The 18,940-nt window shown below is 42.0% G+C and overlaps 1 protein-coding gene across 1 annotated transcript; it reads right to left on the bottom strand.

The window, feature by feature from the left end:
* Positions 1 to 255: 255 nt before the first annotated feature.
* On the bottom strand, positions 256 to 12,049 carry LOC144527815 (ubiquitin carboxyl-terminal hydrolase 2-like). The gene is made up of 12 exons (XM_078266086.1): positions 11,657 to 12,049; positions 6,744 to 6,791; positions 6,508 to 6,634; positions 4,115 to 4,226; positions 3,892 to 4,002; positions 3,465 to 3,529; positions 3,234 to 3,337; positions 2,854 to 2,934; positions 2,666 to 2,744; positions 2,133 to 2,240; positions 1,874 to 1,994; positions 256 to 1,232 (listed from the first exon to the last, which is right to left on the bottom strand). Exons 1-12 carry the CDS (start codon positions 11,810 to 11,812, stop codon positions 1,127 to 1,129), a joined length of 1,218 nt encoding a protein of 405 aa, XP_078122212.1. The 5' UTR covers positions 11,813 to 12,049; the 3' UTR covers positions 256 to 1,126.
* Between the last annotated feature and the right edge of the window lie 6,891 nt (positions 12,050 to 18,940).

Below are 18,940 nucleotides of genomic sequence, written 5' to 3'. Positions count from 1 at the left end.
AATACTAATAATAATATAATTTTGTACAGCACTTTGTGCAGCTTAGGTTGGTTGTAAATGTGCTTTATAAATAGATTGACTTGACTTGCACAAATAACCACTTACGTCATCTGTGTCCCTAGATTAGCAGAATATTGAACAATGTATATAACCAAGAATATTTTGACTCACTCATGAAATAATCCTTATCTTCCTTTTGGCTGGCTGGATAAATAAGGGTTAAATAAAAAATAAATAAATCACATGATGAGTGAGTAAGTTAACATTGAATTTTAATCATTCAAGACTCAGAAGTGACTTAGATGTAAAGTCAGCAACATAATCGCTGGAAGTATTGTAGATGCATTTTTATACAGCTGCTTTGGTATGTCTGGCTTTCCCACACTACAGCTACATTCACTGTGCTGTCCATAAATACTGTACAAAAATAATATGTGCTTTGACATAAAACATCTTCTCTCCATAGAGGATTTCCACTGTTTTAAGAGGAAACCATAAGGCTTTGTTCAATGACCATTCACTTACTGGCATTATGTTAAATAGAATAAATTATATCTTTCAGTTGCTGTGCGAGGCATTTTTCAAGTCTCTGTAATGTCGTCACATAATAATTTAATAACAATAATAAAAGTCCATGTTCAAAGTGCACAAAAAAAGAAAAATATTCCACTCGAGTGGGTGTAGATTCAGGTCCAGGCACAGCTTTAAAATGTCTTTTTTGGAGTGAATCGACTGTTGCATGTGCACCATGAAGAGGGTCTTCTTATACTCCAAAAGGACGTTTTAAAGTTTGACCCACAGCTGTGCCTTGAGCTGAATATCTACACCTTTTTGACAATGTAAGTAGTATTTTTTCCAGTGTCACTTCAGTTCCACGCAACTTATGAGCTCCACTTGACATCCTGAAGTTCGAATGTGCTTTCACATCCACGCTTTCCCCTCAAAAAACACATTGAGAGGACGGTCAGAGGGCGTTTTCTCCGCTCAGCAACAAGTATTTGTGCTCCATCGTCACATTCTGTAATGGCAGGACTCTCTCCATTAGGTGGAGCTCTCTTCCAGCAGGCAGAGTCTGACTCCATTTTCAGGCGCTGTTCAGTGCAGCTTCTCAACTCCTCCACAGTGTCTAAAGCCGGCACGTCTGATATTTGCCATTTGGGGAGGGGGCCAGCTCGTAGAAGAGGACGTAGGCATTGCTGCTGCGAACCTGGCTGGACGACACTGGGCTCACCCTGCACAGAACACACGGTACACATTCGTTATTACACTGAATACCAAACAGTAGACAAACTGAGGCACATACTGTACTTACATACCACTGTACACCCAGTCTGCACACTTGATTTGCCATAAATAGAGCTGTATCAATTCAAAATCTTACTGTACAACTAATCATCTCAGAAATAGCTGAGATAAACAATATAATTGTCTCTTTCAGTCAAATAAAAAAATATTTATTTATGTGTATATTCAAGCACAAAGTTTTCAATGAATCCCAGGATTCATATTTTGGTTATATATCACTGTTATATGACCCAGATAATGTAATAACACAAGTGCAAAGCCTATGAAGTAAACCACGCCTCTTTTTTTAAAATCACAAAACATTCCATTTTTTTTAAATTTAATTAACATAAAACTGACATGTACCATCAATAGTTATACCTTTTAGGACCTTAGCCAATGTTAGCAATTAGTGCGGTTAAACAAAGAAACAGCTTTTACGTAAAAACAGGCCTAGCCATAAAGTTAGGTTTTATATTTTTGTTATATTTTACAGCCACTGCATACAGCATAATTAGACAGCTTTCTGCCAATCTAATGAGACGGTATGGTAATATGATCATATGCAAGTAGATTTGAGAGTTGGTACCTGGAGTCGTTGTAGCTGTACCACTCCCCCAGCGCCGGGTTCTTGCAGTAGGATGTGTAATGGCCTCCCAGAGCATTTCCCGAGTGGTTGGATACTGCATACAGGTTATACACAGCACGCTCTGCAGGGAGACACAACACTGTCAGTCAACACTACTGCAATCCTTACTCATCAAATCCAGCTGGCCCTCGGAAAAGTGCACGCGTTCTCATCCTCTCTGTCCTCCGGTGGCGGTGCGTCACCTTCGGCAGATACTCACCGCTGCTGTCTGAGGAGAACTCCCGCAGGTCCAGCTCTTTGAGAGGGAAGTTGACATATGTGGAGAGTTTGCTGGCTCGGTTGTTAGCGTCTGAGAAACGCTTCAGGTCTGAGAGGAACACCGAGTCAAGGAGCCGACTCTGGTTCAAACTGACGTATTGTGCCTTAGTGCAACTCTGAGTACATTTTACTTCGACTCCACTGCATTTCAGAGGGAAATATTCTAATTACGTGGTAAGTTTTACATCGCAGCATCTACTTGACATCCTTGTTCCTTCACCAGTAAAGATGAAATGTGATGCATTGCTGCTACAGATTGACTAGTTCAACAGTTTATAAAAGTTAGAGCAAGTGGTCAACTTTACACATTAAAATGCTGCCTACAATTAAGAACACTCTCAACCTGAAAAGTAGTCAACCATTTATTTCTGGTATGCCATTGGCTTAGTGTATGCAAATATGTTCATTCATTTAAATGCATGTGCATGCTGTGAGCACTAAACAAATGGTGCAAACGATGTGAGGAAAGGATACGAATCACGAGGATCTGAGGGAACTTCTGAATGCTGAATCTTTTGGTGCATTTTCTTCTGGTTTTGCATCTGTTGCACGTCTGAGAGAGCGAGAGATCAAACACAGAGAGGACAGTGAGATACTGACGCTGTATAATTCATACTATATCGTCTCTTTACAAAGGAACGTGGGGTGTGGAGGCTTCTTACCGGTCTCTCATCCCCGTCCAACACATCTTCTTTTGTGAAGAGCCTCAAGCAGTCTTTGAGAGTCACTTCGCCTGAGCTCTTCTGTGGAGACACAGAGAATGTCCAGTCAGGAAACCGCAAACTATTGATATTAATATTATTATTATCATCATCATCATCATCATCATCATCATCATCAGAATATGACCATTACAAACAAAGTAATGACTTGTTTTCCACAGCAATATAAAAGTCTTTAAAGCCTAGTCAACACTATTTGAAAAAGGTTTATCCATCCAAATTCTGTCAAAGTGTATGTATGTGTGTGTGTGTGTGTGTGTGTGTGTGTGTGTGTGTGTGTGTGTGTGTGTGTGTGTGTGTGTGTGTGTGTGTGTTCTGACCTGTGCAACCGGTATGGATAGGTCCCAGAATGGATCAAACACGGTGGAGCGGAAGCCACAGACTGTGCAGGTCACAGAGCTCTTCAGCTGTCCAACGAACAGATCTAAAGACAGAAACGTGAGAAGGAGAATTTAATATGCATAAAAACCAAATTTCAATGTCACGCAGTGACACGTAAATTCAAAGATGGTTTAAGGTACTGATGCATCCCATCAAGGTAAATCCCTTACCCACTACTTTGCTGTCCTCTCTCTCCAAGTACATGTTCCACATCCACGTGCCCTTTTCATCATCTCTGTGAATGAAACAGTAGAGCTCAAGTCAAAACGGGGACAAAAAACTGAAATGTGTGTCCTGATTTTTTTTCTCAGATGCAAGCCACTAAGACATTGTAAAAAGGTTCTTACTCTGGTCTGGAATTCCAGGTATATACTGGTATGACCAATTGTCATTAAACATGTTTGGGTATTAGTTATTCTGAGGAAAGTTTAGGAATGGCCACATTACATAGTAATTATAAATAATTACACAGTTTATTTGCACCTTTTAGGCATGCAGCAGTGTTTTTGGCAGTGAGAGGTGTCAGTGACAGGGCAGGTTATGAGTGACTTATTGAGAGCAGAGGTGAGAGGAGGTGCGGGGAAGGGGCTGACTTACGAAAGGTGGTCAAAGTCTTCAACGGACATCTTAGGGCGTACTGTCACTCTGTTCACTTCATTATGGAGACCGTCCAAAAGGAAACGCAGAAACTCCTGGGCGTCCTGCTGACTGCAGAGCGACAAAAGGGGAAGTTGTTACTTTCTTCACTCTGAAAACAGTTATAGTTCTCAAACTGGATTGAATAAATAAAGGCCTACAAGCAGGAGGAGGGAACGCTTACTTGCAGCCCACAAATTTGGGAGCATATCTCTGGATCTGGCTCCTGAAATCAGAGGGACTGATGGCATCGTTGTTCACAGAAGTCCACAGGCTCTGAGTCAGCTTTGCAAACTCTGAAGCGAAGGAAAGACAAATAATGATGGAAAATGAGACCATAATCATGCAACACTATCCTTTACAAAATGTATGCTACTTGATAAAATGATGATGATGATGACGACACCGACTCTGGATCCTCTGAGGGGTAGTATTTGTTTCCCCAAAATCGGCATCTTCATTAGCTAAAGATGCAGAGTTTTGATGTTGACTAAGACATTTCTTTAAATCTGCTGTGGTGCAAACCAGCCTAAACATAAAGATTTGTACTTAGGTGCATGAAAACGCATATTATGTTTTGAACTGTGTATATTAAAAAAAAAAAAAAAAAAAAAAAAAAAAAACACACGGACAGCAAGGACTGAATCACGGAATGAATGAATGATGAAAATCTCACCCCAACCTAAAATTGTTATTTTTGGGCATCAAAGGGCAGTCTTGACTTCCGCTCACTGTCCACTTACTTTCAACTGCATCTCGAGGTCTTCATCAGTGAATGGAACTGGCTCAGGAGTCATGGTGAGACGGTGACGTAACACCCTTGAAGTGGGTCACCTGATGACACCTGAGCCAGTTCCATGCACTGAGGAAGGGCGCTTTCACACCTATAGTCCGGTGGACTCAGTGCGATCACCGAGTCCACCGCAACATTGTTGCATTTTTCATTTGGTTCGGTTAGCTTTCACACTGCACGTTGTCAAACGCACCAAACACTGTAAACACACAGTCGCTTGTTTATTGACAGAATTAATGGAGCAACACCAAATTTATGACATCTTTCTGGTTCTGCTTTAGTGTTTCTAATATTTTAGAAGAAGGTGAACAACGTGAGAGGTTACAGACGGACAGCGAGTGAAGGAGAGAGACGATGATGCGTTGTCACACAGACGACCAGCGATGTTGGGTCAGAACTAGCCTAGTCTGGGTTTGCGGTATATTCTTGGGTTTTCTCCGGCCAAATATTTGGCGGTCCAATCAGCGAACAGAGGGAGTGGCTGAGAACGATGACGTTGAGGTCGTGCGCTAGTTTGAGTTGTAGTTCCGTAATGGCGGCGGAGAAAGATGCGAGCGAAGCCATTCGGTCCGTTGTGGCAACGCTGCCGAATATCCAGAAGTTAAAGCCCGAGCAAGAACAATCTTTGCTGAGTTTTGTTGGTGGTCATGATGTTGTGGCGTTATGTTGGTTCGGGAAAAGTTAGATTTTCCAGTTCGCTCCGTTAGTGGTGAAGGAGTTGGCTAAGGTGAACGCTAGCGATGCTAAGCCGACGTCACAACCAAACGTTAGTGATTGGTTATGGCAGATCCAGAGTGGCTCTGGGCAGATCCAATAGTTTTAAACTTCAACAGAGTACCCGCCTTCAAGGAAGTTAACACTTATCAATGGAGTGTGGCCAGACTCTCTGTACAAATGAAATGTACGAGGGTCTGGTAGGACCAGGCTAGGTCAGAACAGCTTACTGATCTAAAAGTTCTCATCCTTAAAATCATATATAAGTGCGTACATTATGTGCAAGGTTGAAATTGCAGGCTAGTAAATGCATTGTTTTTGGTTCAGTTCCTGTATTTGGGTCGGCGGAGCAGAGTTCGTTTGTTTGATCCGAGCCAGAGTTCGGATGGGCTTTCACACCACCCCAAATAAACCGGACTATCCAACCAAACGCTGCAGGGTTAGTTTTAAACGGACCAAACGACGTAGGTGTGAAAGCAACCTAAGAGTCATCTCACTGATGTGGGATGCGGTTGAACGCTCTGAAACAGCTACTAAGAGGGATTCTGAAACTGATTCTAAAAAAACTAAACTGAAGACTGAAAAAAAGTAGATGAGACAACTGTTTTGTACTAATTTCAGAGACATTATACAAAGTCATGACACAAAAGATATGGCTTTTGGTAATGAGCGTTGGGAAAATACATGTTTTTATTAGAGATATGCACACTCCGTGGGAAACATGCTGTGCAAACACACCCTCTAAAAAAAGCTCTGTCAGAGTGAAATAGGCCCTTTCGTTGTCCTGCCAGCTCACATTTAATTTCGCTGAATACTATAATTGTAGTATGAATGAGCATGTAATTGTAGTTGAGTATTGTGAGATCCGATTCCAGTTAGGCATCTGATCTGTGTGTGGTCATTCTTCCCAGTGAAAGCGATCAAAGTATAGGGTTGTCAGATCTTTAGCAGTGAGTTAGCGCAGCACAACAATACCTACTGCTGAGCCTTAGAAGCGATTTAACGTTGAAGAGGCACTACACAGCTCTACGTTGTTCCTCGTTATGCTGCTGACATGTGGTCTCTCCTACCTTCCATGAGAGCAGCGTTGGTCGTGCAGTTGTTGTTGTTGAGGTCTGTTCGATGGATGTTTCTAAGGCAGTAATCTCTCAGCTCGCGAGTGTTACTCAGACATTGTAGGATGGAGTTCATGAAACACTGGAACACACGAATGAACACAAAAGTTCATTCAATGAAGATCCTGACTCAGCAGGTCAAAGTGCAGCGAGTTGTACATCCGACCACAAAGTGAAGTAAAAGCACTTACTGTGTTGCCCAGGTTCCTCAGTCCCACCAGGCCTTGAGGACTCTTGTTCTATTCAAATAGAGAGGGAGAAGGATTTTAGTATATTCATGCATTTTTTGAAGAATTATTCATTGAACTGATAACACATAACGGTATCATACACATTCAAAGAAAGACCCAGCAGAAAGATTTAGTGTTACTGCAGGTACATTTTGTGTAATGAATTTATTCAACAATTAAAGTCCTGAAGGGAATATGTAGATTCATCTTTTTCATTAACTTTTGAACCGACAAACAGTCACAAAAAGTGCGGACACTTCCTGCAAAAATAATATTGCAAAGATGGTCGCAGGGGCCCAAGATGGAATGAATCCTAAACATTTCTTGATTGGCTTCACGTAGGCCCAATATGTGCAAATGAGGGTTATTAATGGGGCCAACATTTGATTTGTTTTTGATGCTGACTTTTTGGGCTCATGATTGGGTCAACGTTGGGACCATGTAATCCCCTTTTTTGGCCCACTTACAATATAGGACTAAACTGGGTGCTAAATGGGATGTTTAGTTATCGCTGGAGTTTAATATGGGTTACCACAGCCTAAATCTAAAGCTATAATGCGTAGTTTCTGTCTCCCCCATGAGGAATTCTAAGTAATGACAACAAAAACATAAAAAAACGATTCACAGTATGTAAATGTATTCACTTGTCCTATGTGTTTGCAGTAGACATACAAAAAATAAAAATGAATCCATTTTTGGAATTCTATGAATCGATTGCGGTAGAGCTTGAATTGCACACCCCTACTAAAGATACACATGCAGAGAGTGCGTGTGTGCATATATATCTTGTTCGCACCCAACAGATCAGCTTGTGCACGCGCTCAGTATGATGTAACTAATGCATGACAGCACTGGGTTACATTCCTCAAGTGTGTTTAAGCCTCAATGGACTTACTGGCATGTTTTCAAAGCACACCATCTGATGGTCACATTGTTGGCAGCACTGTGCTGTGGATATCAGCTACTGCTCCACAAGCTTGGATGAAATACCTCAGTGTGTCCTGACCTCTCCCTGCAGCTGCCCTTCACACCGCAGTGACATCACACAAGCAGACCGAAGAGAAAGCTCTAGTGAGAATCTGCAGAACACAACGTTCAAGTTGTTTGTGTGAAGAGTTTCAAATTGCTCCCTGAGTCACGGACCAACAACATATCTGGTGCCACTGGTAGTGTAGTGTTATTCATCTAGTAGGGCAGACTGATGCAAGTCTCTGAAAGCCACAGCACATCACATCAGCTGACTGAGAAATTACAAAGCAATCACAAGCACCTGGCGTATTACCCAAAATCTTGTTTTTGTCAGTGTGGAAACTCTTTAAAACAAGTCAATTACATGTATCAAGCATGTATGGGCTGATAGGTAATGGGTTTGCAGTTGACAAGGTCAAATTTGGCCAAATAATTCCCTTTTTTATTATAGGAAACTAGATTTGCAGATACGAAGATGTGTAGACATGTAGGTTAGAATAATCTAAATGTGGCAAAACATCGTCATTGGGACTGCTTCACACTAAAAAGTATTTCAGGTCAGGTTTGTGCCAAGTATTTTCAAGAATATAATCCTGTCTTTCTCCATATTAAAAAATAAATACAAAGCAAATGTGTTGTTCAAATATTGGGTCAGGCTTGGCAGTACCAGCTTGGTTCATGCTGGCTTACGGGCCGAGGTCAATTAAAAAGATTCATAAAATGCACAAAGAAAAAAAAACATTCCACTTTTTAATGCTCCTGTTGTCCTATTCAAATATTCAGTTTCCACTGTGTGATTTTTATAGCAAAAACAACCAATATCATGCTTGTCACTTGTCTAAACCAGGTCATCCTTGAACCCAAGTTGAATAATTTTGACATTTTTTTTTCTATACCAGTGACGGTATCTAAATATATCAACAGGTGACATATTGGCTTGTGACCTGTAGCTCATACTGAATGAGGGAACATAGTAAAAGTGTAACATGATGACCCTAAGCACCGTCATGCATAGATGCCTCTGCTAACGTCTGAGAAGCTACATGTGGAAATGACAGCGTCAAGGCAGCAACACGCTGACGGAAGCACACATGAAGGCGCAACACACACACACATACTGTATGTATGCACACAAATTGTAAACTGAGCAGCAACGTCAGCTACCAGTATTTAACCGTTTATTTCCTAATTGTACTCGGAGTTCTACTGTCCGGATGTTTGTGCCTCTCCTGTGGCACTTTTGTTATCACAGCAAACGCATGATATCTGTGTTACAGTGGTCAGATGTGGAGATATGAGGTGTGATTCGGAGCCAAGCATAAAGTATTTGCTTACACTTCACATAAGGCCTTTTTTAAAGTAAATATGTGTTGTTATCAAGACTTTCAGTGGAGAGGTTTAGAGCCTCGTGATGGCCGTCATGCTGTTCCAAAAGCTGAAAATAGAACTGTGACAGTATGAACTGTCAACAGCCCACTTGGCTGAAATCTCATATATTTTCCTCCTTTGTGTCTCTCTACTTCTCTGCAGCATTTGAAGGTGACCATATGGTCCTGAGTTCCAATCTGCTGCACTGCTCTGGTGAATGCTGACCAACGGTATGCTCAGCAAGCGGCTGGTGATTTAAAAGACCCATCCAAAAACCAGAGGAAGTGATGCGTTCAGGTAATCTCTCTGCGCAGGAACGCTCTCCACTGGTTGGCATGACTTCAGAGAAAAAGAGAGAGAGAGCTAGAGAACTCAATGTCCTACCAGCTATGCATGTCTGGTCAAGGCTAAATACTGTGACGAAGGAAGCAACACTCCTACACACACATGCCACTCCCTTGGAGACAGTATAAACATGAATCTCTGTTACATTACATAACAGCAGGACTGGGAGCGGTCTAAAATACCATACCTAAGTAGAATTATTGGTACTTTTCTAAAACTGTAGTAAGAGGAGAAAATAATACAGATGAAACATACTTAAAAACATCATTTACTAACATATTCACATGCCAAGATGTAAAATGCTTGTTCACCATCCTAGTTTAGTGTGTCAGCATGCTAACATTTGATATTTAACACTGGTCATAAAACATCGATTGGACTAATTGATGGATAAAAATGAATAAGGCTGCAACAATTTGTTGATCGATCGATTAGTTGATCTACAGAAAAATAAATCGGCAACTATTTTATTAATTGATTGAGCGTTTAAACCATTTTTCAAGCTAAAAAGTCAAAATATCCTGGCTCCAGCATCTCAAATGTGAGGATTGGCTGCTTTTTTTAGTCTTATGTGATAGTAAACTGAACATATATGGTTGGAGGACTGTTGGTCAGACAAAACAAGCGATTTGACGACATCACCTTAAACTGAAAATTGTGATTTGTTAAAATTGACTTGAATAGTTTTTGACATTTTATAGACTGAAATAATAAACTAATTGATAAGCAGATTAATCGATAATGAAAACCTGATGATGATGCTAGATGAAAAGTTATGAATCATTAGGTTTAATCATCTGGGCATCATGAATGTCTTCATCAAATATCATGGCAATCCATCCAATAGTTGTGGAGATGTTAAAGTCCAGACTAAAGTGGTGTACCAACCGACCAATCGCCTTCACTTAACCTGCTAGAAGTACTAGAAAATTACAATAAACTACTCAATTACACTAAGAAAAGTTAGCGCAATAAGACATTGTAGGTCCAGTGTAAACACAAGCCTGCATACCATTGAGATGCCAATAACATCCCCTTCAGTATTATCAAGGACACAAGACTTGAAGTGTATCCTGTGACCTAAGCAAACTCATTCACACTGCTGCAAACACACCAGACCCACATGGACACTACTATGCAGATTATAGGGGTCAGTCTAGACATATTACTTATCAGCAGCACACCTTTCTATCACGCAATAAACGCCACACTCAAATTGTTACTTGGATGCAGGCAGCCAATGTACTTAACTCCCTGCATTGTGTTAATGTGTGCTCACAGCCCCTTCCTTCGCCACTTAAAGCCACATAGGGGACTAAAGGTAAGTGTTGGACCTCCACAACGCTCTCTATGGCTTTCCATATGGTTTTAAAGTTGAATAAGATGAGAAGGGATTTAAAGATTGTTGTGATTTTACAATTTCTTCTTCTAAAATCTGCACACAAAAAGTCAGTCATCTGCCTCAACTAGTTTTAATTCAACTGACTTACAGTGAAGATACTGTATTTCAGTGTCTATTCTTCCATTTCTCTGCTAAAATATCGCAATTATATTTTTTGCTTGATGTGAGTAATTGTTTATAGTTGCATAGAAATACTGTAAAATATTTTTGTCAGCATACTGTACTTTATGATCTACAGGCCTAAAACAAAACTGACAAAACATGGAACAAACTTTCACTCCCCCCTTCTTAAGAAACAAATATGAACGGGCTTCACACAGGTTTAACATAATATATTTAAGTGAAGTATAGTTTTTCTATCACATTTGAAACAAATGGAAGAAAACAAGTCATTTCCCCCTTTCTGAAAGTAAAACATCCAAATAGCATGCTAATGTTAAGACTGCAGCCTACCTACTGTCCATACTTATAACAAATCAGCAAGGGGGGCATGGCCTATACACCCTTCTCAAGGCTGAGCCCCCAGGTTATAGCCTATATAGCCTATGTTTTATATAACTGGTAAAACACAGTACTTAGCCTAACAGGCCTACATATGAACTTTAAAAAGTCAGGTACAGAGTCTGTACAAGATTACAATTTTTCCTGTATGTACTATAGACGGTAAAAATGGTAGTCTTGTTTTTAACAAGTTACCCAAATAAAAAGGTATCAGGAAGAGGAGGGTACTGCTGTCAGAAAGGTGCAAGAGTGTATGGCAGAAGCAGGGGTGTAGTGATGAAGGACTCACCTTGGCCTGGTTGATGATTAGACCCATGAATGTGGACACCAGCTTGGACCGGGACAACGAAGGACTCTTTCGCCGCAGCTCTGGTTTGTCTAAGGGGAAAGCGGCCGGTGTTTCCTCCGGTAAAGTCACCGTGTACGAGTGTCGCAGAGACGGCATGGTTGCGCTGTTGAATGTGTGACCGACCCCGGTATGGTATAACGTTAGTGCAGTCCAATGCAGCTGGACATCGTTAAATTCCACTGACAGGCTTAAGTCAGTGATAATCAGTTAATAATCGATCGATAGACAGTCAGGTCGCTTGTCGTCCTGCTGTATCTGCGTGTTGTGGGTCTCTTCTGTCCCGCACCTGCACACTGCCTGCCTGTGTTGGAGAATATTACACAGAGGTGGCGCGTGCGTTGGAGTTTTAACTGCGTGCTGTAAACATCCCCTCCCACCTAGTGAAGATCGGCGATGCCTTCAAGTGCTGTAGGAAACATTAACACTATTCTTGGTGCATTGAAAAAAAGCTATAGGTAGGGCGCAGATGTAGGCTATTATAAGTAGCCTACAAATCGCACAATGTAAAAAATATCCCATTAGAAGTAAAAGTCCTGCCTTCACAATCGTATAGAGTATAGCAGTATTATCAGCAAAATGTATTTAAAGTATCAAAAGCAAAATAACTCATGACAGTGACATACTATTATAAAAGACAATAGGAACCTAAATGGTCACGGGGGGGGGGGGGGGATTTCATCTTTTTGGAACTCTTAACAGTAATTTAAATGAAACCATCCAACAAGTTTAGAGGGGAAATATCTCTCTGATGGAACTTCTAACAACTGACTGACAGACAGACAGACATATATTATTTATATTATATATACTACTATATTATTATATTATATATACAGACAGATATTTCACAATTACTCAGACAGACAACTATAGACTTAATCGGAATAGCTCTATAATTTAGTGCCAAGGGCACAAGTGTAAGGTTTGAGTTTACTTACCTCCAGTCAGCATTACAGTAAGTGTTGATAAGCGAGAAACAGAATAAGAAGCAACAAAAGTGGCAGAAATAAATGTATCACAGTTCACAGGTTTCTATGATTCCACTCAACATTCACCAATCTTCACATTTTATTGACATGGTGGTGTTAAGAAAAAGGTATAATAAGCCAGCCTTTGCAGTGTATGCTATTATTGGGGAAGACATTTTGTCATTTTTGCCTGTTAGTTTCTGAAATGAAACCTATTGTGTAACTAACTAAAACACATATGTGGGTGGTTTAAAAACAAGGTAGAACAAATATAATGTGTTAGCAGAAAATTAAAGCCCCCGTCAGCTTTATTCCACCGCCCAAAAACCTCAGCCCCGAGCACAGAGACTTGCTGACCTTGCCTTTGCTCTTTAGACTGTGGTTCCGACTTAAACAGCTCTGAGTCTGATAAGACGCTTGATAGCTGGCCTTGTAAACCTTTACATGTCCTTACAAATCACTGAGTCCAGTGCTTTCAGAATCACATAACACAGCATAGTTAGCTGATGAATCAGGTTTTATATCTATGTATATTATTTTATATAGGGAGGCGTGAAACCACACAATATGTCTCTTAATTGAACAAAACTAAGGTTCTTGAGCCTGTTGGATGGAGTGAATAACATAAAGGTGTACTCCCTTGGTAGCAAGAATGTGCGCAGGAAAAAATAAGTTGATTTATTGATTACATTTTAATATTTATTGTGTAAAATGGGTCATTTTGGTTTGATGCGATGGCTTGTGATCAATAACATTAGGATCTATCCTCTGGAGATCGTGAATGTAAACATGAAGTAACTGACTACTACATGCAATCTCATTCACACTCCACTGCCACACCATGGAAACAAATACAGTGTTCACAGTGCGTCAGTGAGGGAACACCTCAAACAGTACTTATGTACATGCCCAACGAACCCAACAGGAACACTGAGTGAGGGAATTCCTTTCCACAAACCTTATAATTAACCACCCAAACACATTAAAGAAGACACATTCCACGCATGACAGATTCATCACATCAGGAAGAACTCGTCTAAGAGCATACAGTTATCGCATTGAGGTGGGGAGCTGCTGACGAATCTTGACTTTTAATCTGTTCAACCATACATGCTATGATTAGCAGCGAGGCTAACAATGATCAGTCAGGAGTTGGTTATTCGTCCCTAGTTTCGCATCACCAGACCTTCCTCCACAGCATTGCGGAAAATTACAACAGGTAAAGGACATCCAGCCGAAAAGAGTGACATCGGGTAGAATTTCAATCAACACCACAAATGTCAACCTCATAATGGCGCTAGAGGAAACGTCAAGGGATCGCCAAAGCTATTTAAATTCAACCTGATGGGAACATGCATGTCTGAACCAAGTTTTATGGCAATCCATACAATAGTTGTTGAGCTATTTCCCTGAAAACCAAAAATGACAACTTTATAGTGGCACTAGGGGAAGTCAGTGGATCACCAAAGTGATTGGATTTTATCCTCTGGGGACCATGACTGTCCACAGTGCAGAATTTCTAACATGTCCAATGTTAGCGCCTGCCAGTGGTAAAATAAAAAGACACTGTGGCAGACAGCAATGCAGACTGCTGCTCTCTATTTAGAATGAAAGGCACAACACAAAACAGCAAAACAAAAACTTAAATCATCATAATAATTTCAATGATGCTATAATTACATACAAATTCTGCACATGGCGCTTTAATTTGTAATGAGGGATATTTGTATAAAATGTACTAAACCCATTCATGCTCCCAGAGGTTGAACCCCTTACAGTTTGGACACCCAAAATGCCAACACTGTCCACATGATACCTCAAAATTGTCATGAAAGTTGCTGAGTAAATTTATATTTCAAGGGTGACAAACCCAATTGATTTTTTAAACAACCTCTGTGGCCTTTTGTTTTAACACCTTTTTGAAAACAATCTTTTTTAAATCATTAATCGTTAATAAGTGATATCGTTAAACACTAGGGGGTAATACACTCGCACCTGGGGGTACCAGAAGCTCAAAACAAGTGTCAATAGCAACAGAAAAATAAGCTGTTTGGCATTGGCAGAGAAGATTTGGCAAATTTTTCATGGGCGCAACCCACCTACTCAGCGCTGCTGCTCATCCCACAAATGCATGTTCCTTACAAATGGGGCACCACTTGAAAGGGAACTAAACAGGCTTTCCAACGGTATAAGATTTATTGCCAAAAAGCATTGTTACCACAGAGAAATAATCTACCAAACACAAATTTCCTTAAAAATTTAAGTTTAATTACGATAATTACAACTTGAAATGACAAAGCCGCTCCCTTCATTCAGCAAGCATGCACTTCCACTTTTCTCCTCCACCCCCAGGCTTGGCCTGTATCCTGCACACATGCACGTCAGTGAGGGAATACCTTTAGCAGTACTCATGTTTGAGCAAACCCAGGAAACCGTTTCTATAAACTTCACCTTATCTAAGCTTTACAGTGAGTAGTGACCCAAAATGCCAACACTGTCCACACGATACCTCAAAATTGTCATGAAAGTTGCTGAGCAAATTTATATTTCAAGGGTGACAAACCCAATTGATTTTTTAAATGACCTCTGTGGCCTTTCGTTTTAACATCTTTTTGAAAACAATCTTTATTAAATCATGAATTGTTAATAAGTGATATCGTTAAACACTAGGGAGTAATAAACTCGATGCGAGAGATATGATCAAGATAACAGCCATGTGTACACACTATCATAAGAACTATTGTTAATATTCACCTCTGAAAGCCATGTTATATAACAAGACAAAAGTACATGAATGCAATACATTGTAATTATCTCACCGAAATACAGGCCTGAAGTTGCTTCTGTTTTCACTGAGAGAAAATCATTGTGAAAGTACTCTGCCAAATAATTACAACTTCAAATAACAAAGCCGCTCCCTTCATTCAGCAAGCATGCACTTCCACTTTTCTCCTCCACCCCCAGGCTTGGCCTGTATCCTGCACACATGCACGTCAGTGAGGGAATACCTTTAGCAGTACTCATGTTTGAGCAAACCCAGGAAACCTTTTCTATAAACTTCACCTTACCTAAGCTTTACAGTGTCTTCTGCTTCCCTAAAGGATAAAGTTACTAGGACAGCACTCCAAATTTTTGAATTTTTATTGCTACTCAACGGACATTTTGGGCAGCGCCCTTCCTCAGCGTGTGCATACAGTAGGCAATTACAAGCAAAACTCCACAAAAGGTGGGTTTAATTATATACAGCACAGGTGGAGTTAATAATCCACAGCCTCTCTAAAGGAGCAATGTTACATAAAAACCTGCTGCTGACTACAACTTATCTGCAACTACTATTCATCTACTATGGAGTCTTATCAGTAAGGTTTACTTTCAGTGTTTGCTAGGTCAACCTGCCCTCTGCCTATATGTCATCATACAACGATTCGTATGATATCCTATGAAGAGTTATGCTAATTGTTTTCATGCGTTAACCTACAAATGTCCAACAACACGAGCGATCAGTGCGCCTGCCAAGCCTTCTGCAGTGCAGAACTTGTTTAAGCAACACAACTATAGGTTAGGTTTAGGAAAAGATCGTGGTTTGGTTTCAAATGATTATGTTTGTTAGTTATGTATGTGACGTTAGTTAAGTAGCCTATTCAAGGTACGTAACAAAGTAAGTTAAAACGTCGACTTTTGGTTTCACATAGGTAGGATTGGGCATCCACAACTTGGAATAGTTTCAAAAATTACGATTCAAATGGAATTGTTTTTTTTATTGGAATCGTTAAATAATCGGTTTGAAATTTAACAAGTGCAAGTTTCGGTTTCTGTAGCGGCCGCCGTACTTCCAGGCATTTGTTGTGTTGCAGCCATGGAGCATAGTAAGCAGTGCTCTAAATTGTGGCTTTATTTTACTTTGAAAAAGCCCGAAAACTAAAATAAAATAAAATGTGACCCGTTTCAACTCCACCGCTTGTACCCTGGATCTTGTTCTTTCGGTCATGACCCAGCCTTCATGACCATAGGTGAGGGTAGGAACAAAAACTGACTGGTAGATTGAGAGCTTTGCCTTCTGGCTCAGCTCTCTTTTCGTCACAACGGTGCGATAAATTGAATGTAATACCGCACCCACTGCGCCAATTCTCCAACCAATCTCCTGCTCCATTGTCCCCTCACTCGCGAACAAGACCCCAAGGTACTTGAACTCCTTCACTTGGGGTAAGGACTCATTCCCTACCTGGAGAAGGCACTCCATCGGTTTCCTGCTGAGAACCATGGCCTCCGATTTAGAGGTGCTGATCCTCATCCCAGCCGCTTCACACTCGGCTGCGAACCGATCCAGTGAGTGCTGAAGGTCACAGGCCGATGATGCCATCAGGACCACATCATCTCTAAAAAGCAGCGAGATACCCAGCCCACCGAACTGCAACCCCTCTCCACCCTGACTACGCCTCGATATCTTGTCCATAAATACTACAAACAGGATTGGTGACAAAGCGCAGCCCTGGCGGTGGCCAACTCTCACCTGAAACGAGTCCGACTTACTGCCGAGAACCCGGACACAGCTCTCGCTTTGGTCGTACAGAGATTGGATGTTCCTGAGAAGGTACCCCCTCACCCCGTACTCCCGCAGCACCTCCCACAGTATCTCCCGGGGCACCTGGTCATACGCCTTCTCCAGATCCACAAAACACATGTAGACCGGTTGGGCATACTCCCAGGCTCCCTCCAGGATCCTTGCGAGAGTAAAGATCTGGTCCGTTGTTCCACGACCAGGACGGAATCCGCATTGTTCCTCTTCAACCTGAGGTTCGACTATCGACCGAAACCTCCTTTCCAGCACCTTGGAGTAGACTTTACCGGGGAGGCTGAGAAGTGTGATACCCCTGTAATTGGCACACAGCCTCTGGTCCCCCTTTTTAAAAAGGGGAACCACCACCCCGGTCTGCCACTCCTTAGGCACTGTCCCAGACTTCCACGCAATGTTGAAGAGGCGTGTCAACCAAGACAACCCCTCCACACCCAGAGCTTTAAGCATTTCTGGACGGATCTCATCAATCCCTGGGGCTTTGCCACTGTGGAGTTGTTTAACTACCTCAGCAACTTCCACCAGGGAAAGTGGCGACAATCCCCATCATCCTCCAGGGAGGCTGAGAGTGTGATACCCCTGTAATTGGCACACAGCCTCTGGTCCCCCTTTTTAAAAAGGGGAACCACCACCCCGGTCTGCCACTCCTTAGGCACTGTCCCAGACTTCCACGCAATGTTGAAGAGGCGTGTCAACCAAGACAACCCCTCCACACCCAGAGCTTTAAGCATTTCTGGACGGATCTCATCAATCCCTGGGGCTTTGCCACTGTGGAGTTGTTTAACTACCTCAGCAACTTCCACCAGGGAAATTGACGACAATCCCCCATCATCCTCCAGCTCTGCCTCTACCATAGAGGGCATATTAGTTGGATTTAGGAGTTCAAATGGATGGTTCCCCGCTTCCCCCTCCTGAGGTGGCGAACGGTTTTCCAGAAGCACCTTGGTGCCGACCGAAAGTCCTTCTCCATGTCTTCTCCGACCTTCTCCCACACTCGCTGCTTTGTCTCTTTCACGGCAGAGGCTGCAGCCCTTCGGGCCCTTCGGTACCTTGCAACTGCCTCCGGAGTCCTCTGGGATAACATATCCCAGAAAGACTCCTTCTTCAGTCGGACGGCTTCCCTGAACACCGGTGTCCACCACGGTGTTCGTGGGTTACCGCCCCTTGAGGCACCTAAGACCCTAAGACCACAGCTCCTCGCCGCAGCTTCAGCAATGGAAACTTTAAACATTGTCCACTCGGGTTCAATGCCCCAAGCCTCCACAGGGATGCACGAAAAGCTCCGCCGGAGGTGTGAGTTGAAAGTCTGTCGGACAGGGGCCTCCTCCAGACGTTCCCAATTTACCCGCACTACCCGTTTGGGCTTACCAGGTCTGTCCAGAGTCTTCCCCCACCCCCTGACCCAACTCACCACCAGATGGTGATCGGTTGACTGCTCTGCCCCTCTCTTCAGCCGAGTGTCCAAAACATACGGCCTCAGATCAGATGAAACGATTATAAAATCGATCATTGATCTTTGGCCTAGGGTGCTCTGGTACCAAGTACACTTATGAGCATCCCTATGTTCGAACATGGTGTTCGTTATAGACAATCCATGACTAGCACAGAAGTCCAACAACAAACAACCACTCTGGTTTAGATCAGGGAGGCCGCTCCTCCCAATCACACCTCTCCATGTGTCTC

This window comes from Sander vitreus, chromosome 13 (genome assembly GCF_031162955.1).
Source record: "Sander vitreus isolate 19-12246 chromosome 13, sanVit1, whole genome shotgun sequence".
Taxonomy (NCBI): Eukaryota; Metazoa; Chordata; class Actinopteri; order Perciformes; family Percidae; genus Sander; species Sander vitreus.
Note: the sequence above shows the minus strand (reverse complement) of the source record. Positions and strands in the feature narration are given on the sequence as shown.